Genomic DNA, 27,215 nt, shown 5'->3' on the forward strand with positions numbered 1-27,215 from the left:
ACTAAAAGACAGAATTAAGGGGGAGACCTTTCGTTGTCAATTGAACCATGTCATTATAAAACCTAAGAGAATCATTTGTAAATGGAGCCTAAAAAAACATTCCTAAGTGTCTTAATCGCTTGTGTGTTATTGTTGGGTGAATACTAAGGGTTCAGCAAAAGTTTATATCCTTTTCCCTAGACTTTACCGTAAAATAATGCGGTTGTACATACACTTGGAAGACGTATTGTTTGGTCGAGTATCTATTTTTTCTTTTAAACAGGAAGAGAGAGATGCTCATTTTTATATGGGCTGTCCGTCACTGTGTGACCCTGAACTTTTAATGTGTTGTTGCTGCTTCTCACAACCCCAGGTCGCCACGGAAGGGTTATCAGGCAATCTTGCCCTCCTACAGCTCCTCACAGAATGTGGGAACTACACAGAGCAGAGGCCAGCAGGCCCTGAGCACCTGCTCAGGCTTAACTGATGTCTGTGACCCCACAAATAAGACATAATGGAAATAAATGGCACTGTGTGATCTACGGAGGATATATTCCCTCTTGGCCCCTTCTCTCCCCCCCCCCCCCACCCGCCCAAATTTCATGAAACACTTAAGAATTTAGTCATATTAGGCCAACATAGCTCTTAAAACTTATTAAGCTATCTAAATGGTAACTTTACTTTCTTGGATCACAAAGAACTAAAACTTAATCACAAAAGTGTAAACAAAAGAAGTTCTCCCCCGAATAACTCTGCAGTTACACACTCACTGTTTAGAAAGTGTTGTTAGAGGCAGTGTTCTGTGACATGCAGCCAGGCCTATAGAAGGAAGAGTCTTGCATTTCATTTTTTTCATCATTAAACAAGTAAGCATAGATAGAATTAAACTAGCAATTCAAAAGCCGGGGGGGAAATGAGTAAGAAAAGTAAACAGTGTAATAAGAGGAAGGGATGATAAAAATAAACGCAGAAATTAATGGTTCAGAAAGCAGAAAGGGTAAAATTAGCAAATTAAAGTAAAATCTAGCTAGCCTGTTTGCTTTAAAAAAAAAGAATAAAATACCCCCCAAAATATTTGACAAAAATATTCAAAGAAAGAAAAAGAACAACTGTACTAGTAGACCATCAGCAATGAGAAGGGGGATGTAAGCCCAGGTGCAAAGGAGATAAACGTACAAGAGAAACTCCTCTAAATCTCGGGGATTTTTCGGACTTGCCCAGGTGACACTAATGTGAAGCCAGAGTTGAGAATCACTGCTCTAAATTATTCTATGCAAATAAATGTTAAACATCTCAATATAGCCCTAGCCGATTTGGCTCAGTAGATAGAGCATCGGCCTGCGGACTGAAGGATCCCGGGTTTGATTCCGGTCAAGGGCACATGCCCAGGTTGCAGGCTCGATCCCCAGTTGGGGGCACAGAGGAGACAGCCGATCAATGATTCTCTCTCATCATTGATGTTTCTATTTCTCTCTCCCTCTCCCTTCCTCTCTGAAATCAGTAAAAACATATTTGAAAAAAGACTGAGGTTTGTGATCACTTCATAACTTATCACTGTGTTGTTTACCTGAAACTAATATAATATGGTATGTTAATTGTAATTGAAAAAAATTTTTTTTAAAGACTGAGGTTTGGAGCTCAGTGCCTCAGGAAGAAGATGGTGCCATGACCAAACCATGGGCTCTCATGGGAGGACAGATTTACGGAGGAGGGGAGCTGATGCGGACTTGCCATCTGGTTCTAATACGCGAGGCCCAACACGTGGCCTCATTTCTATCACTCGGACCTTTTCACTCCACCCAACTGAGCGGCAACACTTTTTCCACAAAGACATACCAACTACAGGAGTCAGAAGACCCCCACCCCTCTGGCCCTCAGTTCCCCCCTCAATGTCATAAGGAGGAGGATGCGGGGCCAGATGATCCCACCCCCAACCGGACGGTCACTTTTGCACCAGGTCTCCCACGGGAGGGGAGCTTTCTCACAGAAGACTGCAGAGGGATGACTGTTGTTCTCCCAAGAACTGTTCACAGTCCCCTGGTTATGTTCCAATAGTACCAGCCGACAGGAAAACTACAGCCAGGAGCAAGCTCAACAGCCACTGTCATCACAACCCCACCCCTTCTACAGCTAATGATTGACAGGGCGAGTAGCCCAAACCAAACCTTGCTTGAGAGTATGAACAGTCACATGTCTTAACTGACACTGCGATGCTCAGCAAAGAAGCTGGCAAGCCTTTCGACAAAGGGAAGGGTATTCTTCTTGAACACACGTGAGCGTGTGTGGACGTGACATAGAGACTTCTGGGCTCAGAGCTGGCAGCAAGGAAAATTCTCGGGAAACCTGTTTTCACTTGTCCACATACAGCTCATGGCACCCAAGAGGCTGTAGAAGCATCTCACCTAAGCCGTTCTTCTTCTTTTTTCCGAAGATTGAAGTCTCGCTGGACCACCTGGAGGACATGCTCGGTTTCATCATCAGTCAGACTGGACAGGTCCAGCTTCCTCCCCATGATTCAATGCCAAACGCGGCCGAGAACACAAGACCTGAAAAAACCAAGGAGAGACCACAAATTGAGGGGAAGATAAAAACGATCGATGGGTAAAGTCTACCAAGTTTGTGATTAAACAAAATTAAATGCAGTGTTTATATAAGGTAGTATCTTGCTGTGCTCTCATACTCAGCAAACATTTACAGATGACTTCAGCGAGCCTGCAGAGAAAAGGAAATGATCATCTGCTGGTTTCACTCATCCTGACTTAATTAGAAATAAACAAGTTATTCTCCTCAACAAAGTGAAGATACATGAGACCTGGTGTGGATTTCTATGAAGGTAATATCCCCAAAATCTAAATTTTATGGTTTGAAGTTTTACACTCTAAGTACCATATGCGATTGCAAAATAAAATAAACTATAATACTTAAAAAATGTCCTATTTACACTGTATATCCTTGAACTTTTCATCACATGACTATAAAATATAAACTAGAAATCAATAAACTCAGTTCTGCAAAAGGAAAAATACATATATAGTAAAATCTTATTTAGCCATTTTCCAGCAGGAGAAAAGACAGTATTTCAAAGAAACACCTACCAGCAGTGCATAGCTAATAATTACGAAAACTACATATCTAATGAATGGCTGCATCCAGGGATGAAATCAAATAAGTAATTCTAGCAAATAGCCCAGAACTGAAGACCAGCATAAACAGAAATGCAAACATCTTCAGCAAAATATTAGTGGACCAATTCAGCAAGATTTCAAAAGAATTATTATATACCATGACCAAGTGGGCTTTATCTAAGAGATGCAAGGTTGGTTCAACATGTAAAAATCAATTGTATCATTCAGCACACTGACAGAATAAAAGGGGAAACTAATATAATCATTTCAAGAGATGCAGAAAAAGCATTTGACAAAATTCAATACCCATTCATGATAGAAATCCTATGCAAACATAAACTAAAGGAAACTTCCTCAATCATATAAAGGTCATTAAAAAAATAAAAACAATAAAAAACTACAATGGACATCATACTCAATGATAAAAGACTGAACGCTTTCCCCTGAGATCAGGAAAAAGGAGAGAATGTCTACTCTCATGACCTCTACTCAATACTGGATGTTTTTACTTTAAAGCTACATTAATCAAGACCGAGTGGTACTGGCATGTAGGTAGGTGTATGGGTTTGCTAGGGTTGTTATAACAGAGTACCACAGACTAGGTGGCTGGAACAAGAGAAATTTATTTTCTCACAGTTCCGAAGGCTAGACGTGTTAGATCAAGATGTTGGCAGAATTCATTTCTTGTGAGGCTTCTCTCCTTGGCTTATAGATATCTGTCTCCTCCCTGTGTCCTCATTGGGTCTTCTCTCTATACATGTCTGTGTCTAAATATCTCTTTTTAGGGGTCTCAGTCATATTGGATTAGTGTCAACCCTAACAACCTCATTTTAACTGAATTGTCTCTTAAATATCCTATCTCCAAATACAGTCTCAATCTGAAGTAGGGTTAGGACTTCAACATACGGATTTTGGGGTGATCTAACCCGGCCCATAGCATCCATGTTTTGCCCCCCCCCCCTCCAAATCCATGTCCTTCTCACATGCAAAATATATTCACCCCGTCCCAAGAGCCACCAAAGTCTTAACCTATTCCAGCATCAATTCAAAGTCCAAGATCTCATCTAAATATCATCTAAATTAAGTATATGTGAGACTTGAGCTATGATTCATTCAAGGAAAATTCTTTTCCAGTGATAAGCTACATTTCTAATGAAACAAGATAAGAAGTCATCTGCTTCTAAAATGACAATAGGTGCGACAGCCAATGGACAGGTACTCCCGTTCTAGATGGGAGACATTGGAAAGAAGAAAGAGGTACTGGGTCTCAAGCAAGTCTGAAAGCAGCGCAAATCCTCTTTGGCTCCATGCTCTATCTTTGTGCCCACCAGGTGGCCCTGCCTTCTGAGCCCATGAGGGTGGCTGCCCCACCCTTGACCCTGGGTGCAGCCACAGTGCTTGGCCTGCTGAAATCTAGGAGATGGCCCCACCCTCTATAACTGAGGAGGAGAGAGCTCCACCCACCCAGACCATGGGGACAGTGGCAGCCCTGCAGACCTCTGAATTGCCTGTTGGGTCATTCTTCTCCTTTCTTGAAAAAAGAACACGTTTGTAGCTAGATGGCTCTATGGGCTCATCTTGTAGAATCTCAGAAGTCCAACAGCCTGCCTTCACTTCATCCTGTGTCTGTTGAGTCTAAGCTGGCAGTGTTTCTGTTCATACCAGTTCTCAAAAGCTTTGTTGGCATCCAATGCAATTCACGGGGGCCAAGCCACCAGGCCAGAGGGTCCTCTGAGCATCTTTCCTGGATACTGAATCTCCATCCCTGGTGTTTGCTGAAATAGTTGACTGGATCCCTCAGTCATCCGTGTCATCCCTTTAGCAAGGTGGCTGTCCAGCCACACCCTTGATGTTCTCATTTTTGCAACATGGACAGACTAAGAATTTTCCAAATCTGCATGTTCTGGTTGCTTTTGCTGAACAACTGCTTCTTCAATTTATCTCTCTGCTCTCACATTTAATTATTAAGTGGCAAAGAGAAACCAGACCATGTCTTCAACACTTTACTTAGAAATCTCTTCAGCCAAATACCCAATTTCATCTCTCACAAGTTCTACCGTCCACGAAACACTACACACAATTCAGCCAAGCTCTCTGCCACTTTATTCAAGGGCTGGCTTTCCTCCAGATTCCAATAACATGTTCCTCATTTCTGAGATCTCACCAGACCCAGCTTTGACATTCACATTTCTACCAACATTCTGTGCGTGACGATGTATGTTTTCTCTAAGTTGATAGACCCTTTCTCTACAGCTCTCCTTTTCTTCCTCAGCCTCAGCACAATCACCTTTAACATCCATATTTCTACTTATAGGCCCTTCAAGGGTGTGTAGGCTTTTTCTGGCATGTACCTCAAAGCTATCCAGCCTCTACCCGTTACCCAGGTCCAAAGTCACTTTCACATTGTTGTACAGAGGAAAGAAAAATGGCCAGCACCCAATGTGTAATTTCATTCGTAGTTACACAACTGCAAATTAAAACCTCATTTCACACCCACCAAAAGAAAAAGTCTTCATCAAGTGTTGACAGGGGGCAGGACAATGGCAGTTTTCAGATAGTGGGCACAAATTGGTACAATCTATAATAATAAAAGTGTAATATGCTAATTAGACCAGACATCCATCTGGACATCCTTCCAGACGACCTTCCAGACAAAGCCAGGGCTGTGAGGGAATCCTGGGTCCCAGATGCCTACCAGCGGCTGGAGGGAAGCCAGTGCCAGCAGCTGGGGGAAGAAAGGCCTACTCTTGCATGAATTTCGTGCATCGTGCCTCTAGTGTCTTCATAACACAATTAGGTCTCATTTTCAAAGTTGAAGATGCATGTGCCCTATGAACTAGCATTTCTGCCACATCTAGGTATATTCTTCAGATATACTCTTGCAAAAAATATGCACCAATTGGGTTGAATCATATGAAATTTCTAAGTTTGTACTATTTTCACCTGTAAAAATGGCTATTTTACACTGTTCAACCTAACACAAGAGTATTAATAGCAGTCACATTCAAAACAGCACAAAATAAATTAAAACATCATAAGTAAAACCTAGAAATGACCTCAAACATCCATAAACAGGCAAAAGGATAAACAAATAGTGTATATTTGTCTCATACAATGGAATACTCTAATGCTGTGAAAAAGAACATATTGTAAGTTTATTCATCATCAGGAATGAGTCTTAAAAACTTAATGTTGAGTCAGAGAAGCACATCACATGTGCCTGCATGTACAGTATGCATACAGTATGATTCCTTTTATAGGAAGCTCAAAAGCATACAAAGACAAAAATATATATTTTTAAAGAATAAAGGTGGTAACTAAAAAGAACAAAATGGGACCTCAGAGAGGAGAGGATTTGGTTGGAGATAATCATGTAGGGGTTTCAGAGCTATCAGTGAAGTTCTACCTCGTTAGCGAGACAGTGGTACGGCAGCTGCTACTTACTATTATTAATATCATTATTAAAAGTTTCAAGTTACATGCACTTTTGTCTGTATCTTTCACAAGCATATAAAGTAAAATAAACCTAACACTAAACGAAAGTCATCTAATTTCATTATAATTAAAGCAAATATTTGACATCAGGTATCCTAAAGGAGACATGATAACTAAAGCAAAAACTTGAAATGTTGTTCAAGGAATATCTGATTATAATAAAAATGGTGATAATGATTTTAACCATTATTTGTTGAACACCTGCTATGTTCCAGATGCTTTAGCTTTTCATATATATACTAGAGGCCCGGTGCACGAAATTCATGCACTCAAGGGGTGCCCCTCAGCCCGGACTGCACCCTCTCGCAGTCCGGGAGCCCTCAGGGTAAGTCTGACCGACGGCTTAAACCTGCTCCCCTCGCCCGTCCCCCCACCCCCCCACCCCCGCCCCCGGCAGTCAGACATCCTTAGCGCTGCCACGGAGGCGGGAGAGGCTCCTGCCACTGCCGTTGCACTTGCCAGTCGTGAGCCCAGTTTCTGGCTGAGCAGCACTGCCCCTGTGGGAGTGCACTGACCACCAGGGGGCAGCTCCTGCATTGAGCATCTGCCCCCTGGTGGTCAGTGCACGTCATAGTGACCGGTCATTCCGCCATCAGGCCGAAACCAGCTCTCTGACATCCCTGAAATGGTCCCAGATTGCGAGAGGGTGCAGGCCAGGCTGAGGGACCCCACCAGTTCACAATCGGGGCTGGGGAAGGAAGGACGTGGGAGGTTGGCCAGCTGGGTACCTCGGGAGGGCTCGACGGCGTGTCTGGCCCATCTCACTCAGTTCTGATTGGCCAGACTCCAGCAGCAAGCTAACCTACTGGTCAGAGTGTCTGCTCCCAGTGATCAGTGCACACCATAGCAACTGATTGACCGATCGACTGCCCCCAGGTGGTCAGTGCACGTCATAGTGAGCGGTTGAGCGGCCTTAGCATATCATTAGCATATTACACTTTGATTGGTTGAACACCAGACTAAGAGACACTTAGTATATTAAGCTTTTATTATATAGGATAACATTTAATATTCTTAACTCCCACAAAATCCTATAGGCAATCACTACCTGTGCCACCTCTTACATATGAGAAAATGCAGGCTCCTAGTTATGTTTTTGACTAAAACAAATGACAAACGACAGGCAGGGTCTGACAGTGCCTCGGTCTGGCTCCGGGGCCACACATTCACTCCAAGATTGTCAAATTTGAGGTCCACAGTTCCCTGCCCTCTCTTTCTAGCGTGTGACAGCTAAGAACAGGAGATCCCAGTATTTGGCTGCTAATCGGACGAAGGTGATCTGCCATTATAATCTCTAAATAATGGCAATAGTCATAGAGGACAGAACAGTCTCAGTCCTTAAAAGTCTTTTGTTAAGTAATTAAAAACCTCATGACTGTATGATGCAAACTAATCTCAAGATTTAACCAACAAATCACAACAAAAATTTCAGCTATTAAAAATGTTTAATTAATGCTATTTGTCAAAAGCAAATCTTTGGTCCACTTTGCCCAAGTGATGTGGGGGGTGGGGGAGGGGGGGTGGGGACAGGGAGAGAACCTAGGGCACCTGCTGGTCCTTAGAAGTCAGACTCCACCATGGGCTGCAAAGGTAAGAGGGAAGCTTCATAAATTACGATCCTGTAGTCTCGGAAGGTTAGGAAGAAACAGGTGAGAGGGCACCATGAAAATGCAGGCTGAGTTCTTCCTTTAAAACACTCTGTTAACGGTAATAATGGCACTTTGGAGTTTCTCAGAAGGTGGCACGTCTGTCTCCTTCACTTTACTTCACTGGTGTTTGGCTTCTGAGAACTCTAAATGAGATTCTGAGATTCCCAGTTAGTAAGACTGAAGTGGCAGCTTTGATCATATCAAATCTAAGAAGAAGAATCTGAGCCCAAGAGAGAGAAACGGTTTCTGTAAAAAAATACATACAGTGGCTCTAAATGGACAAGTCAGAGAGCAACGAGGAAATCTTTTTGGGGAGAAATGGTGAAAGCTTCTTCCCTTTTCTGAAATAAACACAATCAGATTCCCTGAGCAACAAGAGAAATAGCATCTTGAGAGCTGGAGGAGCCTTAATGCCCGTGAGTCAGAGGTCACTTGGGTGTGATTTTTTTTCATTGAAAGAGGACAGACTGCAAGCCCAGGAGGAGGAGTGATTTTCCAGACAAACACACAGGCTCAGATGCCCCTGACTTCCACACCAGTGCGCCTACCTCCGGATGGCTCCGACGTGTACCCAATGAACATGGCAGCAGAGAGAATGCATTTTAAAAGCAACTAATGAGAAAATTAATACAACGTCAAGATTTAATTATATCCCCATGTCCCCAATGTGTGCTTCTCAGGTTAGTGTTCCCACAAGCGGTCTGAGAAAGGGGAGCTCCGCATTGAATCAATTTGGGGAATGATGCCAACTGGGTTGCTCTCTTGGGGACGCACAATATGCATAGAAGCTTATCAGAGCCTTTGAGACGTCTGTCACTGAAGAACCAGTTTGATTTTGTTGAACCCTGCATTTCCCAAATGAATTTCTCTTCAGATACCTCTTTCCTTGATAACAGCTACCTCTTCACATAAAAAAAAATGACTATATCTGGGAAATACTGCAGTAAGTCCATCCCATGATGACAAACCCCAGCAGTTACTCTAATATGATTACTGAACTGATTTAGTTGTGTTTTTTAAAAATATATTTGATTGATTTTTTACAGAGAGGAAGGGAAAGGGAAAGAGAGTTAGAAACATCGATGAGAGAGAAACATCGATCAGCTGCCTCCTGCACACCTCCTACTGGGGATGTGCCCGCAACCAAGGTAAATGCCCTTGACCGGAATCGAACCTGGAACCTTTCAGTCCGCAGGCCGACGCTCTATCCACTGAGCCAAACAGGTTAGGGCGATTTAGTTGTGTTTTAATGTGATTATCATAAGAAGCTACCGAGTTAGATGACATTTGGAAGATGATGACTTCAAAAAAGAAACCAAATGTATACAACTTTAAAGTTAGAAGACCAAAACAAAGGTAGAACGGTCCACACTATTGCTGACTAGAATAACTAACATGAGGAAGGAGATGGACACTTTTTCCGGACACTGGTTAGCACAAACCTTGCAAATGAACAAAAGCCAGAATTCCAAGAATATTAAATCCATATATGAAGGTTCATCATGAAAGGTCAATGTCTACACAAGAGACTTTCTGGAAAGGTACCTAGAACAGAAAGATCAAGGACAAAAGACTGAATGGGATATTTACAGATCCAGTGTGTGTGTGTGTGTGTGTGTGTGTGTGTGTGTGTGTGTTGATGATGGTGATGGTGATGGTGATGATGATGCACCTAATGTAGAGAGAAGAGTAAAAAGATTAGCTTGGAACATCCGAAATACTAAAAGTGATAAAGGGTAAATACTTCTGAGGCTTCCCTCTTTGGCCATGGCGAGATCTGAAGAGAAATGTCTTATTCCTACAAAGGAATCTGAATATTGGGACTCTCCTACTTAAGGCACTTGGTATGGGGTTGTGGGAGGCGGGTGGAAGGCACTTGGCCTGGGAAGAAAAAACACACACATATGAAATATGCTTTCACTGTGACTTTTCTTTGGAGCAAGGGGTGCTCACTAACCTTCATCCCTTCACCTTCAAGGGTGTTTCACAGGAATGGCCCAGAGCAGATGTGGTTACACCACTGGGCACAGCTGACTGGACCAATACTAAATGTCAGAGTCACTCTCCCGGGAATGCTATTAACATTCAGCTTGCTGATCTTGGTGGCCTGCTGCAACACTGCCTGAGAATGGCACCAAATACCCTTTTATCGCTGCCATAAATTTTCCACTTTGCTTTTCGCTCTTTTTATCACTTCCGTTTCTTTAACTCACTAGCAAATGGTCCTTGACTCCCGAATCTATGTTCCTAACCTGTTCACCATCCTACCCTGCTGCTCAGAGGGTCACTAGAAGAAGCAATCGCACTGACCAAATCTTTCCCCCCATGTTTATGAAACACTTTTTAAAGAATAGTCCAAAGTCCATGCTGTTTTCAAATTTGAACTCGAATCACAAACCCACATTTAAAAAAAAATTAAAGTGACTGACATTCCAACTTGCAAACAGTTTTATACACTTGAAGCCTTTGGCTAACCCACAGGATCTAACATAATTGGCACATATTCAAGCATACGCCCTAGAATTTCCCTCCGTGGGGCTTCTCAGCGTACATTCTGCCTTCCCCAAAGTTATCGGCTTCTTGGATTAGATGAACTCCCGCTGGCTTCCAGCGCAGTTGGTAGCTACAGAGCACTTGGAGGTCCCCAGGGCATGTGTCTTAAATCCCAGTAAACCTCCAGCAGGTCTGACAGCCCACCTACACAAGAAAGGAGGCTGGAGAGAATAAAATCCTCAGCTAGAATATCAGCGTTATCATTTCTTTGGCAGGAATCAAGGTCAGAAAAACCCGAAGACATGACATTGTGCATTTCACACTAAAAGACCTATCCGTCAGTATATCACCCAATTATCGTATCAGCTTCTGCTGATACCCACAGAAACGCCTGTTATCGCATTCCCCTATTGCTCAAGGAGCTCACACAGGTTTCTGTGGAAGGTAAGCTTATAAATAAAAGCTGGAATTTGGAATTTTCAGTGGAAAATATGCATGTTAACTAGGAGTAAGGCAGATGAAAAACACTGGTTTTTTTCAACTACTTAGAATTTGCATTGGAGTTTATGTTTTAGTTTCTTTTGTCTTCCTTCATTTATAGGATTTAGAAAAAAGACATGAATACTGGTTAGAATACCCTTTTAAATTAGTATTTCTAAAAATGGAGAGGAAATTAAAAACTATAACAAAAAGCTTTACCAACCTTACAGCAGTCCTACAGCCAGGAGGAAACAGCTCTTGTGAAACTCGGGCTTAGCCCGGGCTAAATGAAAACATCAGCCTACCCGCATCATTTGAGAATTCTGTGCCATGTCAGCTATTAACTTAGAAAGGAATTATGATGCCTGATGCAACCTGATCCAACCCTTCCTGGCATCCATATCCCTGCACATTATTCAGTCTGTGCCAGGTGTCCCCTTCCTCCCTCTTTCAGGACAAAGTAAAGGTAGCAGGAAGAACTGAACTTTGCTAAAGAGGATTTCTGGGAACAGGAAAAGACAATACTTCCTGGCTTGAGATCCTAAACCAGTGATGGCGAACCTTTTGAGCTCGGCATGTCAGCATTTTGAAAAACCCTTACTTAACTCTGGTGCCGTGTCACATATAGAAATTTTTTGATATTTGCAGCCATAGTAAAACAAAGACATATTTTTGATATTTATTTTATATATTTAAATGCCTTTTAACCAAGAAAAATCAACCAAAAAGATGAGTTCGTGTGTCACCTCTGACACGTGTGTCATAGGTTCGCCATCCCTGTCCTAAACCCTTCCTATCTGAGTGATAGGGGTTAGCTCTCCAGCAGTGCCCCCTGGCGTGGCGATACCCAGTTATGCAAAATCACCTGCAGTCCCTCCAAGAACTGTACGCTTTAGGTCTCCCTTCTAGTCATGTCACTTACACAGTTTCCCCAAATCAGGATCCATCTCTACTCTAGAAAGGCTTCCCTGACCAGTCTAGGCGGCCCCATTTTCTATTGCCCACCCCTCTGCTTTGGCACATCCCATGCTGCTAGTCTCCCAATCTACCTAAAAGGCTCACACATTATCCAACCCAGCGTTCACCAATCAGTGGTGCGTGGACCACTGGTGGTCTGTGAGGTCTGAATGGTTGGTGACCGCTGATTCTAACCCACATCTTAATTATATAAATATCACATTTACTTCTAAAAACAAATGTCAGTTTCATTTCATATCCACTTGGTGGGCTTATACTCAGGAATGTGAAGCAGATTTGTTTAATGTCCCAATAAACAAGTCTTTACTTCCCAGTAAATGATTTTCAAGCTTTTTAGTAACAGATATAGCTTGGTTTGAAAAGGTCAGCTCCACTGAACTCAGAGCCAGCAGCTTTGTCAAACCAGCATCAAGACTAGAGGATACTCAGCACATGTCAAGAATATAAATAACTCCTACACATCAAATGCAAGCCTGATAGGTGGAAGCTGCAAAGAAAGGTTCATCCAAAAAGAAATACTATCCTAAGTGCCAAATGAGAACCTTAAATGCAACATAGTAAATTCCACACATCATATAAACGAGGAATTTTCCTTATGTTGCAGAGTCCATAAATATTCATTTGTTTTACAAACATCTGGAAGTGTATTACGCATCTTCATCTATAAAAGGAAAAAAATATCGACCACCGTTCTCCATGAGCATCATAATTTAGAAAGGGAGACTTGCAAGTCAATAAATGATCTCATATAGAGAGTGAGCCATGAGCCATGTCAATCTGGGAAGTGCACAGGGCTCAACAAGTTGGGAGTGCAAAGAACAGAATGGGGCCCAGAAAAGGCAACAGAAAGAATTACTAGATGGAGATAATAAGATGTTGATCAAAAGATTTCAAAGGAAATCCTGGGGAATAAGATGTCCATAGGAAGCTTTAAAAAGCTCCAATATATTCTTGGGAACCTACAAGGCCACATGCATGTACAGGGCTGTGTGCCTAGACAGAGCTGTGCATACTGGTATGCTCAGGAAAGAGCTAAAAAGACTCTAATCTCTTGTGTGTAGATGAACCTCCAGGCACTGAGCAAACAAGAAGGAAAGGCTAAGACAGACGTGTAAATTGACTGCCAGAGCATTGCAAACATACTCCAACACAAACACAGGGTCCCTTTGGCAAAGGCTGGGAGACTTACTGATTCGGGGGATTAAAGAAATATATGTCCAATCAGCTGACTACTAAGCTAACCAAGCAGAACTTCAGTGGCCACACATGACAAAGAATAATGAGCTTACATAATTAATCCAGAAAAGTCAATAAACAAACAGAAACAACCCAGGAGAAGGTGAGATCTGACTTTCAGAGTTACCACGTTATATTATTTGAAATGTCGTTTTCAATAACAAAAAAACAACAACTATGATATGTAAAGAAACTGAAAAAATGACTCACACCTGGGAATAAAAGTGGTCAATAGAAACTGTCCCTGAGAGAGACCATGTAGTAGACTTACCGAACAAAGACTTTAAACTGGCTATTTATAAATATGGTCAAAATACTAAAGGAAACCATGTCTAAAGAATTAAGGGAAAGTATAAGAATGGTTTTATTAAGGAATATCAATAATGAAACAGAAATTATAAAAAAAGAACCAAGTAGAAATACTAGAGTTTAATAGTGCAATAACTAAAATGAGAAATCACTAGAAAGACTCAACAGAATATCTGTATTGGCATAAGAAAGAATCGGGTAACTTGAAGATACATAATGGAGGCTACAAGCTCGTGCTACTTTAGGCCAAACTTCCTCCCCCATTAAACAGGAGTCACATTATGATTTTATCTCTGGTAAATGAGAACAGTTCTGGAAGTTGAAAATTGGCTGAGAGACCTTATTATTGCCTTCCGTATAAGATTTGATTGCATTTCCTACCTATTAACTAGACCATGGTGTAAACTTCCTCAGAAGGATGGTAAAGGTGGAGGAGATGCTCTGGTGGTCTCTGCTGGCAGGGTCTGGTGGCAGCAGGTCTTGGGAGATGATTTCAAATGGTAGTAGATGGCACCCAAACACACCCTAAGCGCAAAGTAATAAAGGGAGTTAGGAGATGGCCCAGAGTCTGGTTCTCAACCAAGAGCTATACTGCCTCCCAGGGGGGACATGCAGCGATGTCTGGAAAAGTTTATAGTTGTCACAACTAGGTACATGCTACTGGCATCTAGTGGGTAGAGGTCAGGGGTTGCTGCTAAATGTCCTGTGATGCACAACAAAGAATTATCTGACCCAAAATGTCAATAGTGCAAAGGTTAAGAAGCTATGGTCTAAACAGAAAGCTATGAAGCATGCCAGACTTTCTCTTCACCCCCAACACACCCAGGCTTGCCTAGGAATTCACAGAGGGCCTTCACTACTGTCGCTGTGCACGGAGCATGAGGAACTGCAATCACTACAGAGACTCTGGACTGTGCGATCACTCACAGACACTGTGATGGATAACATTATGTATCAACCTGACTGTGCCAACGGGTGCCCAGATATTTGGCCAAACATTATTCTGTGTGTGTCTGTGAGGGTTTCTGGATGAGATGACTCTATGAATTGGTAGACTGAATAAAGCAGATTGCTCTCCTTATTGGGGGTGAGCCTCATCCAACCAGTTGAAGGCCTGAAGACAACAAAAAGGTTGACCCTCCCCCAAATAAGAGAGAATTCTTTCTGTCTAACGTGGTCTCATTGGACAAGGACCATCCCCCGTCTCTTGGCTCAAACGGAAACATCAGCTCTTCCTGGTTCTCCAGCTGCATGTCTTGGGATCTGTCAGCCTACATAATCATGTAAGTCAAGTCCTTATAATAAATATCTTTATTTTATACACATATATGTATACACCACACACATCCTATTGGTCCTGTATTTCTGGAGAACTCTAATGAATACAGACATATACACACATTACACATTATTGGCAAATAAATGACCTGCTTTATAAACCTTGATTACATTTTCTGGCTTTCTCTGCAATGACGGTACTTATAAGAAACAAAAGCCCAGTATCTGTACTAGAGCTCAGTGCATTTCTCTGCCATCTTGAATTAGAACCATGCCTTCAATCCCCTACGTCTACATCCGGTTTCTGAGGCTCTGAATACAGTGGAAAGCCTGTGATGTCTCCCTGTCTGCTTCCCGTCCTTTGGGTAATTTCACGTTGCTCTCCAGCACAGAGGACAGCCTAATGAACACCCGATAAAAATAATTCTTCAGCCTACTGGGAATGTGCTCTTCAGTTTCACCTGGATAATGATGCTTTTTGCCCCCTTCACTGTATAAAAGTCTGGTACATTTCTTCTGTCTGTAATAAAAGTGCATCAAGATAAGAGTTGGCAGCTGGCTGTATTTGAAACTAGACCACATAATTACAGTGGAGCTCATAAGACTATGAAAAAAATATACATTAAAACTCACTAATTCAGACTTCATCAATTCTGAATTTGTGATCAAACACGGTAGGCTAACATTTACTGTTGCATTTGTCCTCAAAATAAAGGAACTAAGAAAACTAAGAGTAGGTGAAAAAGGTGAATATTACCTTTCAAAAAGAGCAAATCATTATCAGGTCCTCACTTAGAAGTATCAATTTATATGTAAACACCACAATGACAGCGTAAGCAAATAACAGCTGCGGAGCCTGGGTTTCTAGTCCACAAACCTCTCCTTGTCCTGCATACCTTCACTGAGTAGAGGCTGGGACAGCTGGCAATAAAGGACAGTCAGGCAGGGTGGTGAGGGCTACCTGAGAAATGCGCTGTGAGTCACTGCACCGAGGAGAGATGGGGAGCTTCCCAGGAGTGGTGATGCCCGGGCCAGGGCCCTAACGAGGGGCAAGATCGGCTAGGTGTCCAGGCTGAGGGAAGACTGCAGGCAGAGGCATCCCTCAGAGATGTACTTATCACTCTGTACATCTGCTGCAGGGTTGTGGAGGGAGGTTAGGAAGCCAAGTTCCAGAACTTGGACTTCAGCTGAGGGCCCTGGGAGCCACTGCAGGGTCCTACACAAGTGAGCAACGGAGGCCCAGCATGTGTGCTTTCCTGGGGTCACTCAGGTAGTGGTGGGGAAGATGGCGAGGTGAGCAAGGACAGAGGCAGGTGAGTGGGAGCCATTATATGGTTCATGTGAGAGTTCTAAGAAGAGAAGAAAGCAGAGAAAAGGGACTCAACCCTGCCTATTTACTCTCTGATTAAAACTCCTTCCTCCTGGAAAATGGTCAGAAAGTTCAAAGTTCAACTCTCCAACGGGGCTGCTCCTTCCCTCTCCCTCCTCCTTCCCAAGATGGCATCTGGCACCACAGGCAGGCTTTACTGCTCTCGTGGCAAAGAATGCAAGCATGACCAGTATACACGGAGCCCTTCTAGGCTGGGCTCTGCCACCAGAGGCTGGTCTGGTGCCTGGACCATATCTATCCTCTTTCTTTATCGTTTGTCAGGAATGGCACACATGGCTGTTGACCGTGACCCCACTGAGAACTCTCGTCACCACGGCCCTTGTTCTTGTCGGCCTCCCCTCCTGGACCCCAGGCTTCAGCAGCTCCAGCTGTCCGCCCAGCTGTCCACCATTCTCTCACCAGGACACATGGGGATCCCCAGCTCCCTGCCTTCCATGCACAGGCTGTGGGGCCCAACTTGATTGACAGCTCCCCCAACCAGTGCCCCACAGTCATTCCTGGGTCACAGTGGATGCGGCTACACAGGGTTTCCTAGACAAGACTGCAGCTTCCTCCCCGCCATGTCCCGAGGCCCCCTGTCCCTTCTGCTGAATGTTCTACCCTGCACTGTGAGGCGCACACTCACACCACTTGCTATCCTACTCCAAGAAGAGAGCGAGGCCACAAACTCCTGCCCTCTTTGCCTGCTCCCTGTCTCTGCTATTGGAAAGATAGGCACCCCCCTCCCCCACTTGTAATAGAGTAGGCCTGCAGAGAGGAAGTCTGTGAGGTTGGGCCCTGCTGCCATGGCCATTCTGGTCAAGAGGTCAGTGAATAAGCACCAGGGAACAGGCTGCCTGACCCACCACCCCCACTCCAGGCGCCATCTTGTTTACCTGATTATTGAGAACGGCCACATAGATATGCACATATCAGCCGTGCTACTCTGAGCGGTCCATCATCCGCAATCCTCTTTCCCAGACCTTCTCGTCACTGACCTCCCAATCCTGCTCTTTCCCACCCTGCCATCCTTTCAGCTACTGCCCATGAATGGATGAAGGTCCATTCCTCCAGACTCCTCTCAGTCCAGACAACATGGAACTCATATACTGCTTGAATCCTGCTACCAGAAGGCTTACCCCTCACTACTATCCTTCAGCCAGCCCTGAGTGGGGCTGCAATGCTACAGTTGTCTACTTCCGGATGGCATTAATGATATCTCAGAGAATCATCCACAAATCAGGACTGTGATTTTTTCCCTCTTACGTTGTTTGATCATCAGGAACTTCCTATGAGGACATAGGTGTGGACTGACGGGGAGGAGACAAAGCAACAGACACAGGAGACAGAGCAGTGTGCGTCATCTGCCCGTGCTGCGTGAGCCTGACTTCTTCTATGACATTTCCGCTTGACAGCAGGTGCCTAGTGGATTGGCGGGGAGGAAACCAGTGCAGCACCTGGTGGCAGAGTGATTATACTAGACCCTTTTGTCATGGAGGGGGTGATGATTCCTCCCTGGAATAGACACATGTAGATTTGCCTGGTGCCTGTAAGCTCCTGCCTGCACCTTTATCCATCACTTACAGAATCGTTGATTCCCTGTCATGGTCTCGCCTACTCTGTTGTGACTGACCAAGGCACTAATTTCATAGCAAAAAAAGTTTTGCCAGGGACTCATGTTCATGGAGTCCACTAGTCTCACCAGTGTTCCAAGTCACCTGATGAGATGATCAGTTTTCTACCGCTGGACCAGATGATTTTCAAAACACCTCTCTGATCTGACCCTTTTTCATGCTGTGGTTTCTTCAATGACTCAAGGTCCAAATGCAATAAATAGGTCTTTCTTTTCTTTTCTTTTCTTTTCTTTCTTTTATTTATTTATTTCTTTCTTTCCTTCCTTCCTTCCTCCCTCCCTCCCTCCCTCCCTTCCTTCCTTCCTTCTTTCCTTCCTTTCGAAGCCTCAATATAGTTAAAGTTGAAATAAATGTTTGAACTAGACTGGAGTATACATTCTCAAAAGGAAAATCATTTCAAATAGAAGAGCTTACAATAAGATACTGTGCCCAGCTAGGCCTTTCAAACTGTGGCTATATTCAAAGATATATAAGCAACAACATTTTAGAGATCTGATCCTAGATAATATCTTACTGAATAGATAAAAAAAGAGGAGAGTGAAGTTGTGCTAGGCAATAAAAAAGAAATCTCCAATTCAGTACCATGGCAGGAGGGAAATGGCTTAATGATTTTTCACAGTAGCCTGATCCATGGCAGGCTCACCAATACATCTCCCATCAGCGGGAGGTGCAGAAACACATACTTTAATTAACGTCAGCTACTTCCAGGATAGTTAAAGGTGTGCTACAGAATTCTACAGATAAGATTACAGAACTCTTAAGGTATCGAACTGTGACTTCCTGGTTTATAGGTCAATGCTCAACCACTGAGCTATGCTGGCCGGGCAGCAAAGCAGATTTTAAAAGAGCCCATACAATTAATTGCTATTCTTATTGTGTTCATGCAAACCATCAGATTGAAACTAGACTTAATGCAGTAAATAAATTGGTCTTAATTTGGCTCTTTAATAACAATGATGGTGATTGGGGGGGGGGGGCGTGTTGTTTCAATAGACTATAACCTAATGTTCTTAAATATTTTGTTACAAATCTCCAAAGTAATGTTTCATTTTTCTCTCGTCCTTTTACTTAAAATTATGAGAATTAAAATGTTCTTTTCCTTCCACTAGACCATCTGTCATAATTCTTGTTGTTCTGGCTTTTGCAAAACCCTTCTATCTATGCAACCCCTTTACTCCTGGACACATTAGCTCTATTTTTACTTTCCTGCTCCTTTGTCCTGGTCAAGCGACTTGCCTGCTCCCAGATTCCCAGGCATATCCCACCTCAACCAGGTCTGTGGAGGCACCCATCACCCAGTAAGGTTTCACTCCCCCTCCTCTGAGATTACGGTCAGACCACATTGTACCCTCCCGTCTTAGCCCCGCTAGATGGCTGAGACGTCAGATGCTAGTCCTTGAGCGCTGGGACCCCAGGCTCCAGAAGTGACCCCAGGATGCCGGGCTCTCTAATTCCTAACCCCGTGGTCGGCAAACCACGGCTCTCGAGCCACATTTGGCTCTTTAGCCCCTTTAGTGTGGCTCTTCCACAAAATACCACGTGCGGGCACGCACGTACAGTGCGACTGAAACTTCGTGGCCCATGCGCAGAAGTCGGTATTTTCTGAAAGAGCCACAATGAGGGGGCCAAAGAGCCGCATGTGGCTCGCGAGCTGCGGTTTGCCGAGCCGCAGTTTGCCGACCCTTTTCTTCCTTCCAGATGGGGAATCAACAAACTGTACCTGATGGAAATCCCTTGGGCTGTATCTTGGCTAACTGGGTGCCCTTTGACCTACAGACATTAAAATAAAAGATTAATTCTGTTGCAATTCAGTCTGGCCACAATGTAAGTTCTTTGATAGGGAGTCATGGCCTCTGAACAGGAGCATTAATCACAACACCATCCTTCAATTGGGTCTTTTCTGCAAGTGACCGATTGCAAACGGTCAGAAATCCCTTATGCCCAGGCATTTTTTCTACTACTCCCCAATAATACTAAGATTATAACACAGTTTGTCTCCACCAGGTTACAAGCCCCACGCGTAGTCAGGGAATACCACCTCAGGACACCATCGCCACCTCCTTCTGTGCCCAGGCCTCATGTCCCTCTGACAGAGAGTAAGATCCTCTTGGCTCTGAAGAAAAGCAGTGCCACCTTTCAGCAGGATGCAGCTGCAGAAGAGACCCTGCACCCCTTTTCTCTGAAATATTTCAGAGCCAAAATCATTGAGGGGGGAACGCTGAAGACAGCCATGAGCACAGCAAGAGCAATGGGCCAGGTACAGAAGTCACCAGGGCAGAAAGCCCCAGGTGCCTAGCCATAGGCAATCAGCTGTAGGGTGGGACTCACCCCCAGGGTGACTTTTCCTCCCCTAGCGTATGGCTGGTCAGGAGGTTTGGACCCCCTGACCTTTCCTCCCTAGAGATAACATCTAGGCCGCAGTTATATTCCAGCTCCAGGCCCAGAAAAGTAGCAAAACCAGCCATGGCTGACCTCAGGACCAGCTGCATTGAATAATGCCCCTGTGCCCTGGTGCCGGCCAATCAATCAGTGGAGACCACAGCCCTGAATGGACACATTGGAAAACTGCTGAATATGCTATTAAGATCTTTCCCTGGGGCCTCCCCTTAAATCTCAGCCCTTAAAACCCTTAACAGTGGTTCTCAACCTTCCTAATGCCGCGACCCTTTAGTACAGTTCCTCATGCTGTGGTGACCCCCAATTTCATTGTTACAAACTGAACATAATTAAAGCATAGTGATTAATCACAAAAACAACATGTAATTATATATGTGTTTTCCGATGGTCTTAGGCGACCCCTGTGAAAGGGTCGCTCGACCCTCAAAGGGGTCACGACCCACAGGTTGAGAACCGCTGCCTTAGGAGGGAGGATCCAGCGTGCTCTCCTTCCCGGGGTCATGCCCAGCCTTTCCCTTTCCCCATGTGCTTCCCCCACTCCTTTACCTCCATAACTTGTTTCCTAAACCCCTTTCTTCTAGGAATTCCTTTTTATACCTCTGTAATTTACCCAATAAATGTTCTCTTACAAAAAAAAAAAAAAAAGGTGTGTGTGGTGTTTTGTTTCTCATTCGCTGCGTTGCTTTTGGATTATGTACAGAAGAGAAGGGAAAAATTCAACATGACGTCGCCATCCACCAGCAGCAGCAGTCTGAGGGCAGGGGAACTGAGGCAGAAAGTAAAGCTGGTGGGAGTGGGAAGAGCAAGCAGCAGGCACCTGAGAGCCTGGATTCGGAGGAAGGAAGGATTCAGAGCTGGGACCGCAATGGGCTGGTGGGGGCATCTCTGGCCTTCAGGCACCAGGCGGCAAGACCCGCAGTCCTGGGAGAGGCACCTGACATTCCCTGGATGGAGGAGCTGGAAAACCGACTGGCGAGTTCCTAAGAGGCTTTAAACAAGCGTGCAGTTAAAACAACATAAATTATGGCCCTGCAATTCCACTCTGGGCATATGTCCTCAAGAATTTCTTTTGCATGTGCCTAAATGTAGTTCAAAGGTGTTTGCTGCACACATCCATATAAGAGCTAAAAAAAAAAAGGCCGAAACCGGTTTGGCTCAGTGCATAGAGCGTCGGCCTGTGGACTGTAAGGTCCCAGGTTCGATTCCGGTCAAGGGCATGTACCTGGGTTTCGGGCACATCCCCAGTAGGAGATGTGCAGGAGGCAGCTGATCGATGTTTCTAACTCTCTATCTCTCTCCCTTCCTCTCTGTAAAAAGTCAATAAAATATATATTTTTTAAAAATAGAGAAGCCATCAAATGTCCATCATGGTGGAACAGATTAATAAAATACGGTATTTTCACATGATGGGATGATATTTAACAGTTAACATCTGAACATAATCTGTGTAAAACAATCTGATAGTTCTCTCAAAACCAAGTGATGATGTACAGAAGGTGAAAGAAACAACCCTCAAGGAAAACTCTATATTGGAAAACTCTATACTGGAGCCCACAGTAAACATGAAGCTATGTTCTGCCTCACTAGAGGGAAAAAAGCAAAGTGAAAAACAAGATTCTGGGTTTTTTCCTTGGCCTGTGAAATTGGCAATGTTGCTGGATTATACTTATTGTTGGCAAGGCATGGAGATCTGGCACATTCAGACACTACCAACAGCGAAGTAAATGTATAAACTCTTGGGGAAGATTATTCCGCAAGATGGATCAAAGATTTTTAAAAAGTAAACAAATTTTGACAAAGTAATTCATCCTAAGAAAATAAAGATGAGTACAAAGATGGAGTTACAATAAAGAGTAACCACTTAATGTTGTAAAAGAATGATTTTGTTGCCCAGCTGATGTGGCTCAGTGGTTGAGTGTTGACCCATGAACCAGGAGTTCACAGTTCCATTCCCTGTCAGGCCACATGTGCGGGCTCCATCCCCAGTGTTGGGCATGCAGGAGGCAGCCAATCAATGATTCTCTCTCATTATTGATGTTTCTATCTCTCTCTCTCCCTCTTCTTTCCTCTCTGAAATCAATAAAAAAAAATTTTAAAACAATGATTTTGTTGACTAAATTATGGTACATAAACGAAATGCATTATTAGGAAGATAAAAATAATGACAAAGAATAATTACTGACATTAATACTACTATGTTTTTTTAATAAAAAACAATCTTAATTGTGCTTTAAAAAATTATATTCATGTGGTCCTTATTATTCAAGGGTATCTGGTACCAGAGAAGAGTCACTTAAAGTGAATCCATGTAAAATGGAGACCAAATTTCACAGTAAAGAATGGGAAGTGAAAATGTTTGATTAGCACTATATTTGAAGAAAAAGAAAATGATTTTACTTGATATTTTATCAAATTTTGGTAACAGTATTTTTCATGAAAAGGATATTTAGGCTAGATCCTAAAATTCATGTCAAAGTCTAAATGGTCAAGAACAGCCAAGACAATTTTGAAGAAAAAGGCTAAAAGGGGAAGATTTATGACAACACTTTAATAATTAAATGAAAATGGTATTAGTTCAGGAGTCACAAAAAGAACAGAGTGAAGAAACAAATCCAAAAATATAACAGAAATGACATATGACAGAAATAGCAACAACAAAATAAGAAATAGTTAACTATTCATTAAATAATAATGGGATAGTTTTCAATATGAAAAACAATTAGATCCCTGCCTCACACTATACAGAAATATAAATTTCAGATGAGTTTAAAGATCTAAAAGTATTACCGAGTATAAAATAGCAATGCATAGAAAACAAAACTTGAAAACCCAGATATGTATACTTTAAGAACTCTAAGGGAAATGGAAAGTAAAAGAGCAGTGAAATACATTTCTGATTAACAAATTAACCAAAATTAGACCATCTGGTTAATTTTGGATTAACTCAAGGATATGAGGATCCAAGGAACTCCAACAGAGAGCTAGTGGGAGTGGTAAGTGGCACACAACTCAGAGGGCAATTTGCGAAACCTAGCAGGGTTGAAATAACAGACAGATGTTGATGCAAGAGTATCCTACTACCCAGATATTCAGCTTCTGGAGGCATACACCCTAGATACCCTCATGTGTGTTTCTACAAGATCTTATCAAGAATACCCCTGCAATCCTGTTTACAATAGCAAAAGGTAAAAACATCGTTTTGTCCGTCAGTGGGGACTAAACTCTGGGATATCCAAGAAATATTACATCTACAATTATCAACATACATAATCAACACATGTCAAAACAATACTGAGTGAAAAAAGGCAAATCACAAAAATGACAGGCCTCTATGTACCTAAAACTTTAAACATGAAAGAAAACTACACATGATGGGCGTACACACAGTCCCAGTGTTACAGGCTGTGTGGACTCAACCCCAAATTCCCAACCTTCAGTGTCTGAATTTCCCTCTTGCTCAGCGGAGAATTTTCTCTGTGTGGCAACCTCATACTTAGTCTAAGTAGCTACTAAATGTAAAGTACTGTGCTAGGTGCCAGGGAGGACTAAACAAATATGCAAGACTCCCTTTTCACCCTACAATTCAGCTAGGGGGAATTGCCTCAGTTCTGAGAGAACAGCCTCAATCCTCGCTCTAGATCCCATAGAGTATACACTTAGAAAGAATGCTTTCTTTTCTTTCTTTTTTAAAATATATTTTTATTGATTTCAGAGAGGAAGGGAGAGAGAGAGAGAGAGAGAAAGAGAGAGAGAAAGAGAAACATCAATGATGAGAGAGAATCATTGATCGGCTGCCTTCTGCATGCCTTCGGCTGCCTTCTTGATCCCCAGCCCACAACCCGGGCATAAGTCCTGACTGGGAATCAAACCATAACCTCCTGGTTCATAGGCTGATGCTCAACCACTGAGCCACGGTGGCCAGGCAAGAGTACTTTATTTTCAAGGCCCAGTTACTTCATCTATAAAATGGGAAATCCACCTTCCTCCTACTGTGAAGATTTAATTAATATTTACACAGTGTCTAGCATATGGCAAATACCCAACACTAAGCAAACAGAGGCATGGCAGCCATGACATGAATACAATCATCTAACCCAGTGGTTCTCAACCTTCCTAATGCCACGACCCTTTAGTACAGTTCCTCATGTTGTGGTGACCCCCAATTTCATTGCTACAAATCGAACATAATTAAAGCATAGTGATTAATCACAAAAACAACATGTAATTATATATGTGTTTTCCGATGGTCTTAGGCGCCCCTGTGAAAGGGTCGTTCGACCCGCAAAGGGTCTCGACCCACAGGTTGAGAACCGCTGATCTAAACAGCATCTGAGCCACACTGACAGGAAAATGGAAAGCGATGCACAGGAGAAGGCCACTGGCTGGGTTCTCTTGGCTTTCCACAGCCTGGTACAGCATCCTCACCCCCCTGAGGGTTCCCCTGGCAACGTGGCCCCCATGCTGAGGACGCCATAGGGCATTTCTTCCAGCAGCAGTTTGGCTGCAACCCAGGCCTATTTATTCTGCAAGTTCACCATGGACAGTGCTCTGTGAAAAGAGCAACCAGCTCCAGGAAAGAGAGCGCCTTCTCTGATGCCTGTGGGGGATTCTGGGGTGAAATGACAGCAAAAGGACCATAACTACACCTAAGTCAACTTCTCAGCTGACCCTCCTTAAAGTTCCAAGGACATACTGCAGCTCCTCATTGCTAAAGAGAAGGCAATAGTGTCTCGGCTCCACCGGCCCCAACCCACAGGCCACCCTCCTGACGCTGGGATAGCGTTCTGTCCATGAACTCAGCAGGCACCAGAGGGGAGGCCTGCCTGCCAGGCACTGGGAACACGACAGTGTTTGGAGATTCTTTCAGAGGGCTTGGGAAAGGATGGTGGGCATTTCAGTTCTCCTGCCAAGGTGGCGCCACCATGTGGCAACAGCACAAACAGCTCTCAAGTCACAGCCTTGAAATTCTGCGATTTTCATCAATTTCCAACCTTGAGGAACTCAAATCATTTCCATTTTTATGTTTCAAGTGAGAACTCGTTCACATATTTTATTCATTCATCTTTTATTATCACATGCTTTCAGATCTTCATTTTTCAAATGCACTCTATGAATAAACCAGCCTCCATTTCTCAATGTTGGCACTGTGATATCCGGGACCCAGCTGGTTGCACCACCCAAGAACCAATGACCTGAGTGTTGCTGGGACACTCATTTCAGAGTCTGAACTGGCTTAGGTATATCTACCTTTGGTTTGTAAACATTTAAAAAAGGAGGTAGAAAATCATCTAGCAGTTTCATTTTTGCTTTGAAACTCTGATAAAATAAAAATAATAGTCATGAAAATAAAACTCGCCTGACAAAACTAAGCGGGGTGGTGGTTACCCGTGGGTGATAGTGCCTATAGGGGTAACGGGAAGACTGGGAACATTCTAGCTCTTAATCTGGTCGCTGGTCCCACAGGTGTGCTCAGTTTGTGACACTCCATTGACCTAATGTTAAAACGAACGCACCCAGGTCTGGCCAGTCTTCTGTCCGTAAATGGCCTTTGTGACTAAAGTCTGAGTAAACACAATAATAACCAGGAAGGCTAAACCGGAGGGGGCAGGGGGAGATGCTCCGTTCTCCATGAGGTATTTCAGTCTGTGAATCAACTGCACGAAAGGCCAAGGCCACAGATGAAAGCTCCTCGGTCCCTCTGGGCAGGGAGAAAGGAGAGCCGGCAAAGTCTAGGCCACTGTTAGTTTAAATTGCCATGGCCAGGAAAGGAGTAACCGGAAGATGGAAAGTCCTATTTCCAAAGTCTTACCAAACCGAATTTCCCTGGAAAGAAAGACTTTTAGATCTGTAAATCGGGTCCTAGAGGCTGTTGTAAAATTCCTTTAAATTGCCTCCACTTCCACCCATAGTTCAGTTCCTCCTGGACCATCTTCCTTCCACTTTAACATCTATTGTGTCCCCTGACCCCCAACTGCCTTGGGGAGACTAAAAGGCAGGAATTGTTCCATTTTACAGATTAAAAAGTTGCGGCTCAAAGATGTTTGTCAGACTTCACAAAACTAAGTAGTCATCTCATCGCTCACTGAGTTGGGGCAAGGCAGACTGAGTTGGAGAAACGGGGTGATAACCTCCAAAGAGGAGGGGCAACCCTCTCCCCTGCCCAGTTCTGAGAACCACCCCCAGCCCCACAGGAGCTGCCTCAAGGATCGGGAGTAAAAGACCACACCTGACACCACTGACCCATCCTGAGGCCGGACACCACCATCCCCTGTGAAAGGTGAAGCATCCAGATCAGGGTGGGGAGAGGGAGCAGAAATGAACCGAAACTCAAGGCATTTCCTAAAAGCTGGTGGGAGCCAGGAGCTTTTCTTAGGAAGTCACTGGGCCCAGACTGGTTTGTGCGGTTCGAGTCCCTTGGATACCGTATCCCCAGGGCACAGGGCTCATCCGGCAGGAGAAGGAGCAGACACCTAGCAAATTCTCCTAACCCTGCCAAGACGTTAGCAAATTGACTGGTAATGGAGACGATGCTGCAGATACCGCAGGTCCAGGGGTTCCCATCCCGAAGGTCCCCCGCGGGGTGCCTGGGGATCAGCTCCTGACCTCTCCAAATAAGGCGGAGTTGGGGGGAGGGAGTATGAGGAAGAGACTGGGGTGAAGCTGAGGTGACACCCCCCCCCCCCCCACCTTCTTCCCTGCAACAGCGCGCCCCTCTCCAGGCAGTCCGGGGACCCGACCAGAGGCAATCGAGTCAGATTCCTACTCCGTGCACCAGCCGTGACCTTGAACGAGT

General features: G+C 43.9%; 1 protein-coding gene across 2 annotated transcripts in view; it reads right to left on the minus strand.

Annotated features, from left to right (window-relative positions):
• Positions 1 to 27,215, minus strand: part of MYRIP (myosin VIIA and Rab interacting protein) — a 162,044-nt gene that overhangs the window by 134,207 nt on the left and 622 nt on the right. Inside the window, exons 2-3 of one of the 2 annotated variants that reach the window (XM_070391555.1) lie at positions 14,126 to 14,269; positions 2,382 to 2,525 (exon numbers count right to left, since the gene is read on the minus strand). In XM_070391555.1, coding sequence (XP_070247656.1) covers positions 2,382 to 2,491 — 110 coding nt within the window. In that variant the 5' untranslated portion in view covers positions 2,492 to 2,525; positions 14,126 to 14,269. The remainder of the gene's footprint in view (positions 1 to 2,381; positions 2,526 to 14,125; positions 14,270 to 27,215) is intronic. The other variant, XM_070391557.1, reaches the window with a different exon arrangement.

The sequence above is a fragment of the Myotis yumanensis genome, unplaced genomic scaffold, assembly GCF_028538775.1.
Source record: "Myotis yumanensis isolate MYYU_CA2020_CCGP unplaced genomic scaffold, mMyoYum1.0.hap1 SCAF_14, whole genome shotgun sequence".
Lineage (NCBI taxonomy): Eukaryota > Metazoa > Chordata > Mammalia > Chiroptera > Vespertilionidae > Myotis > Myotis yumanensis.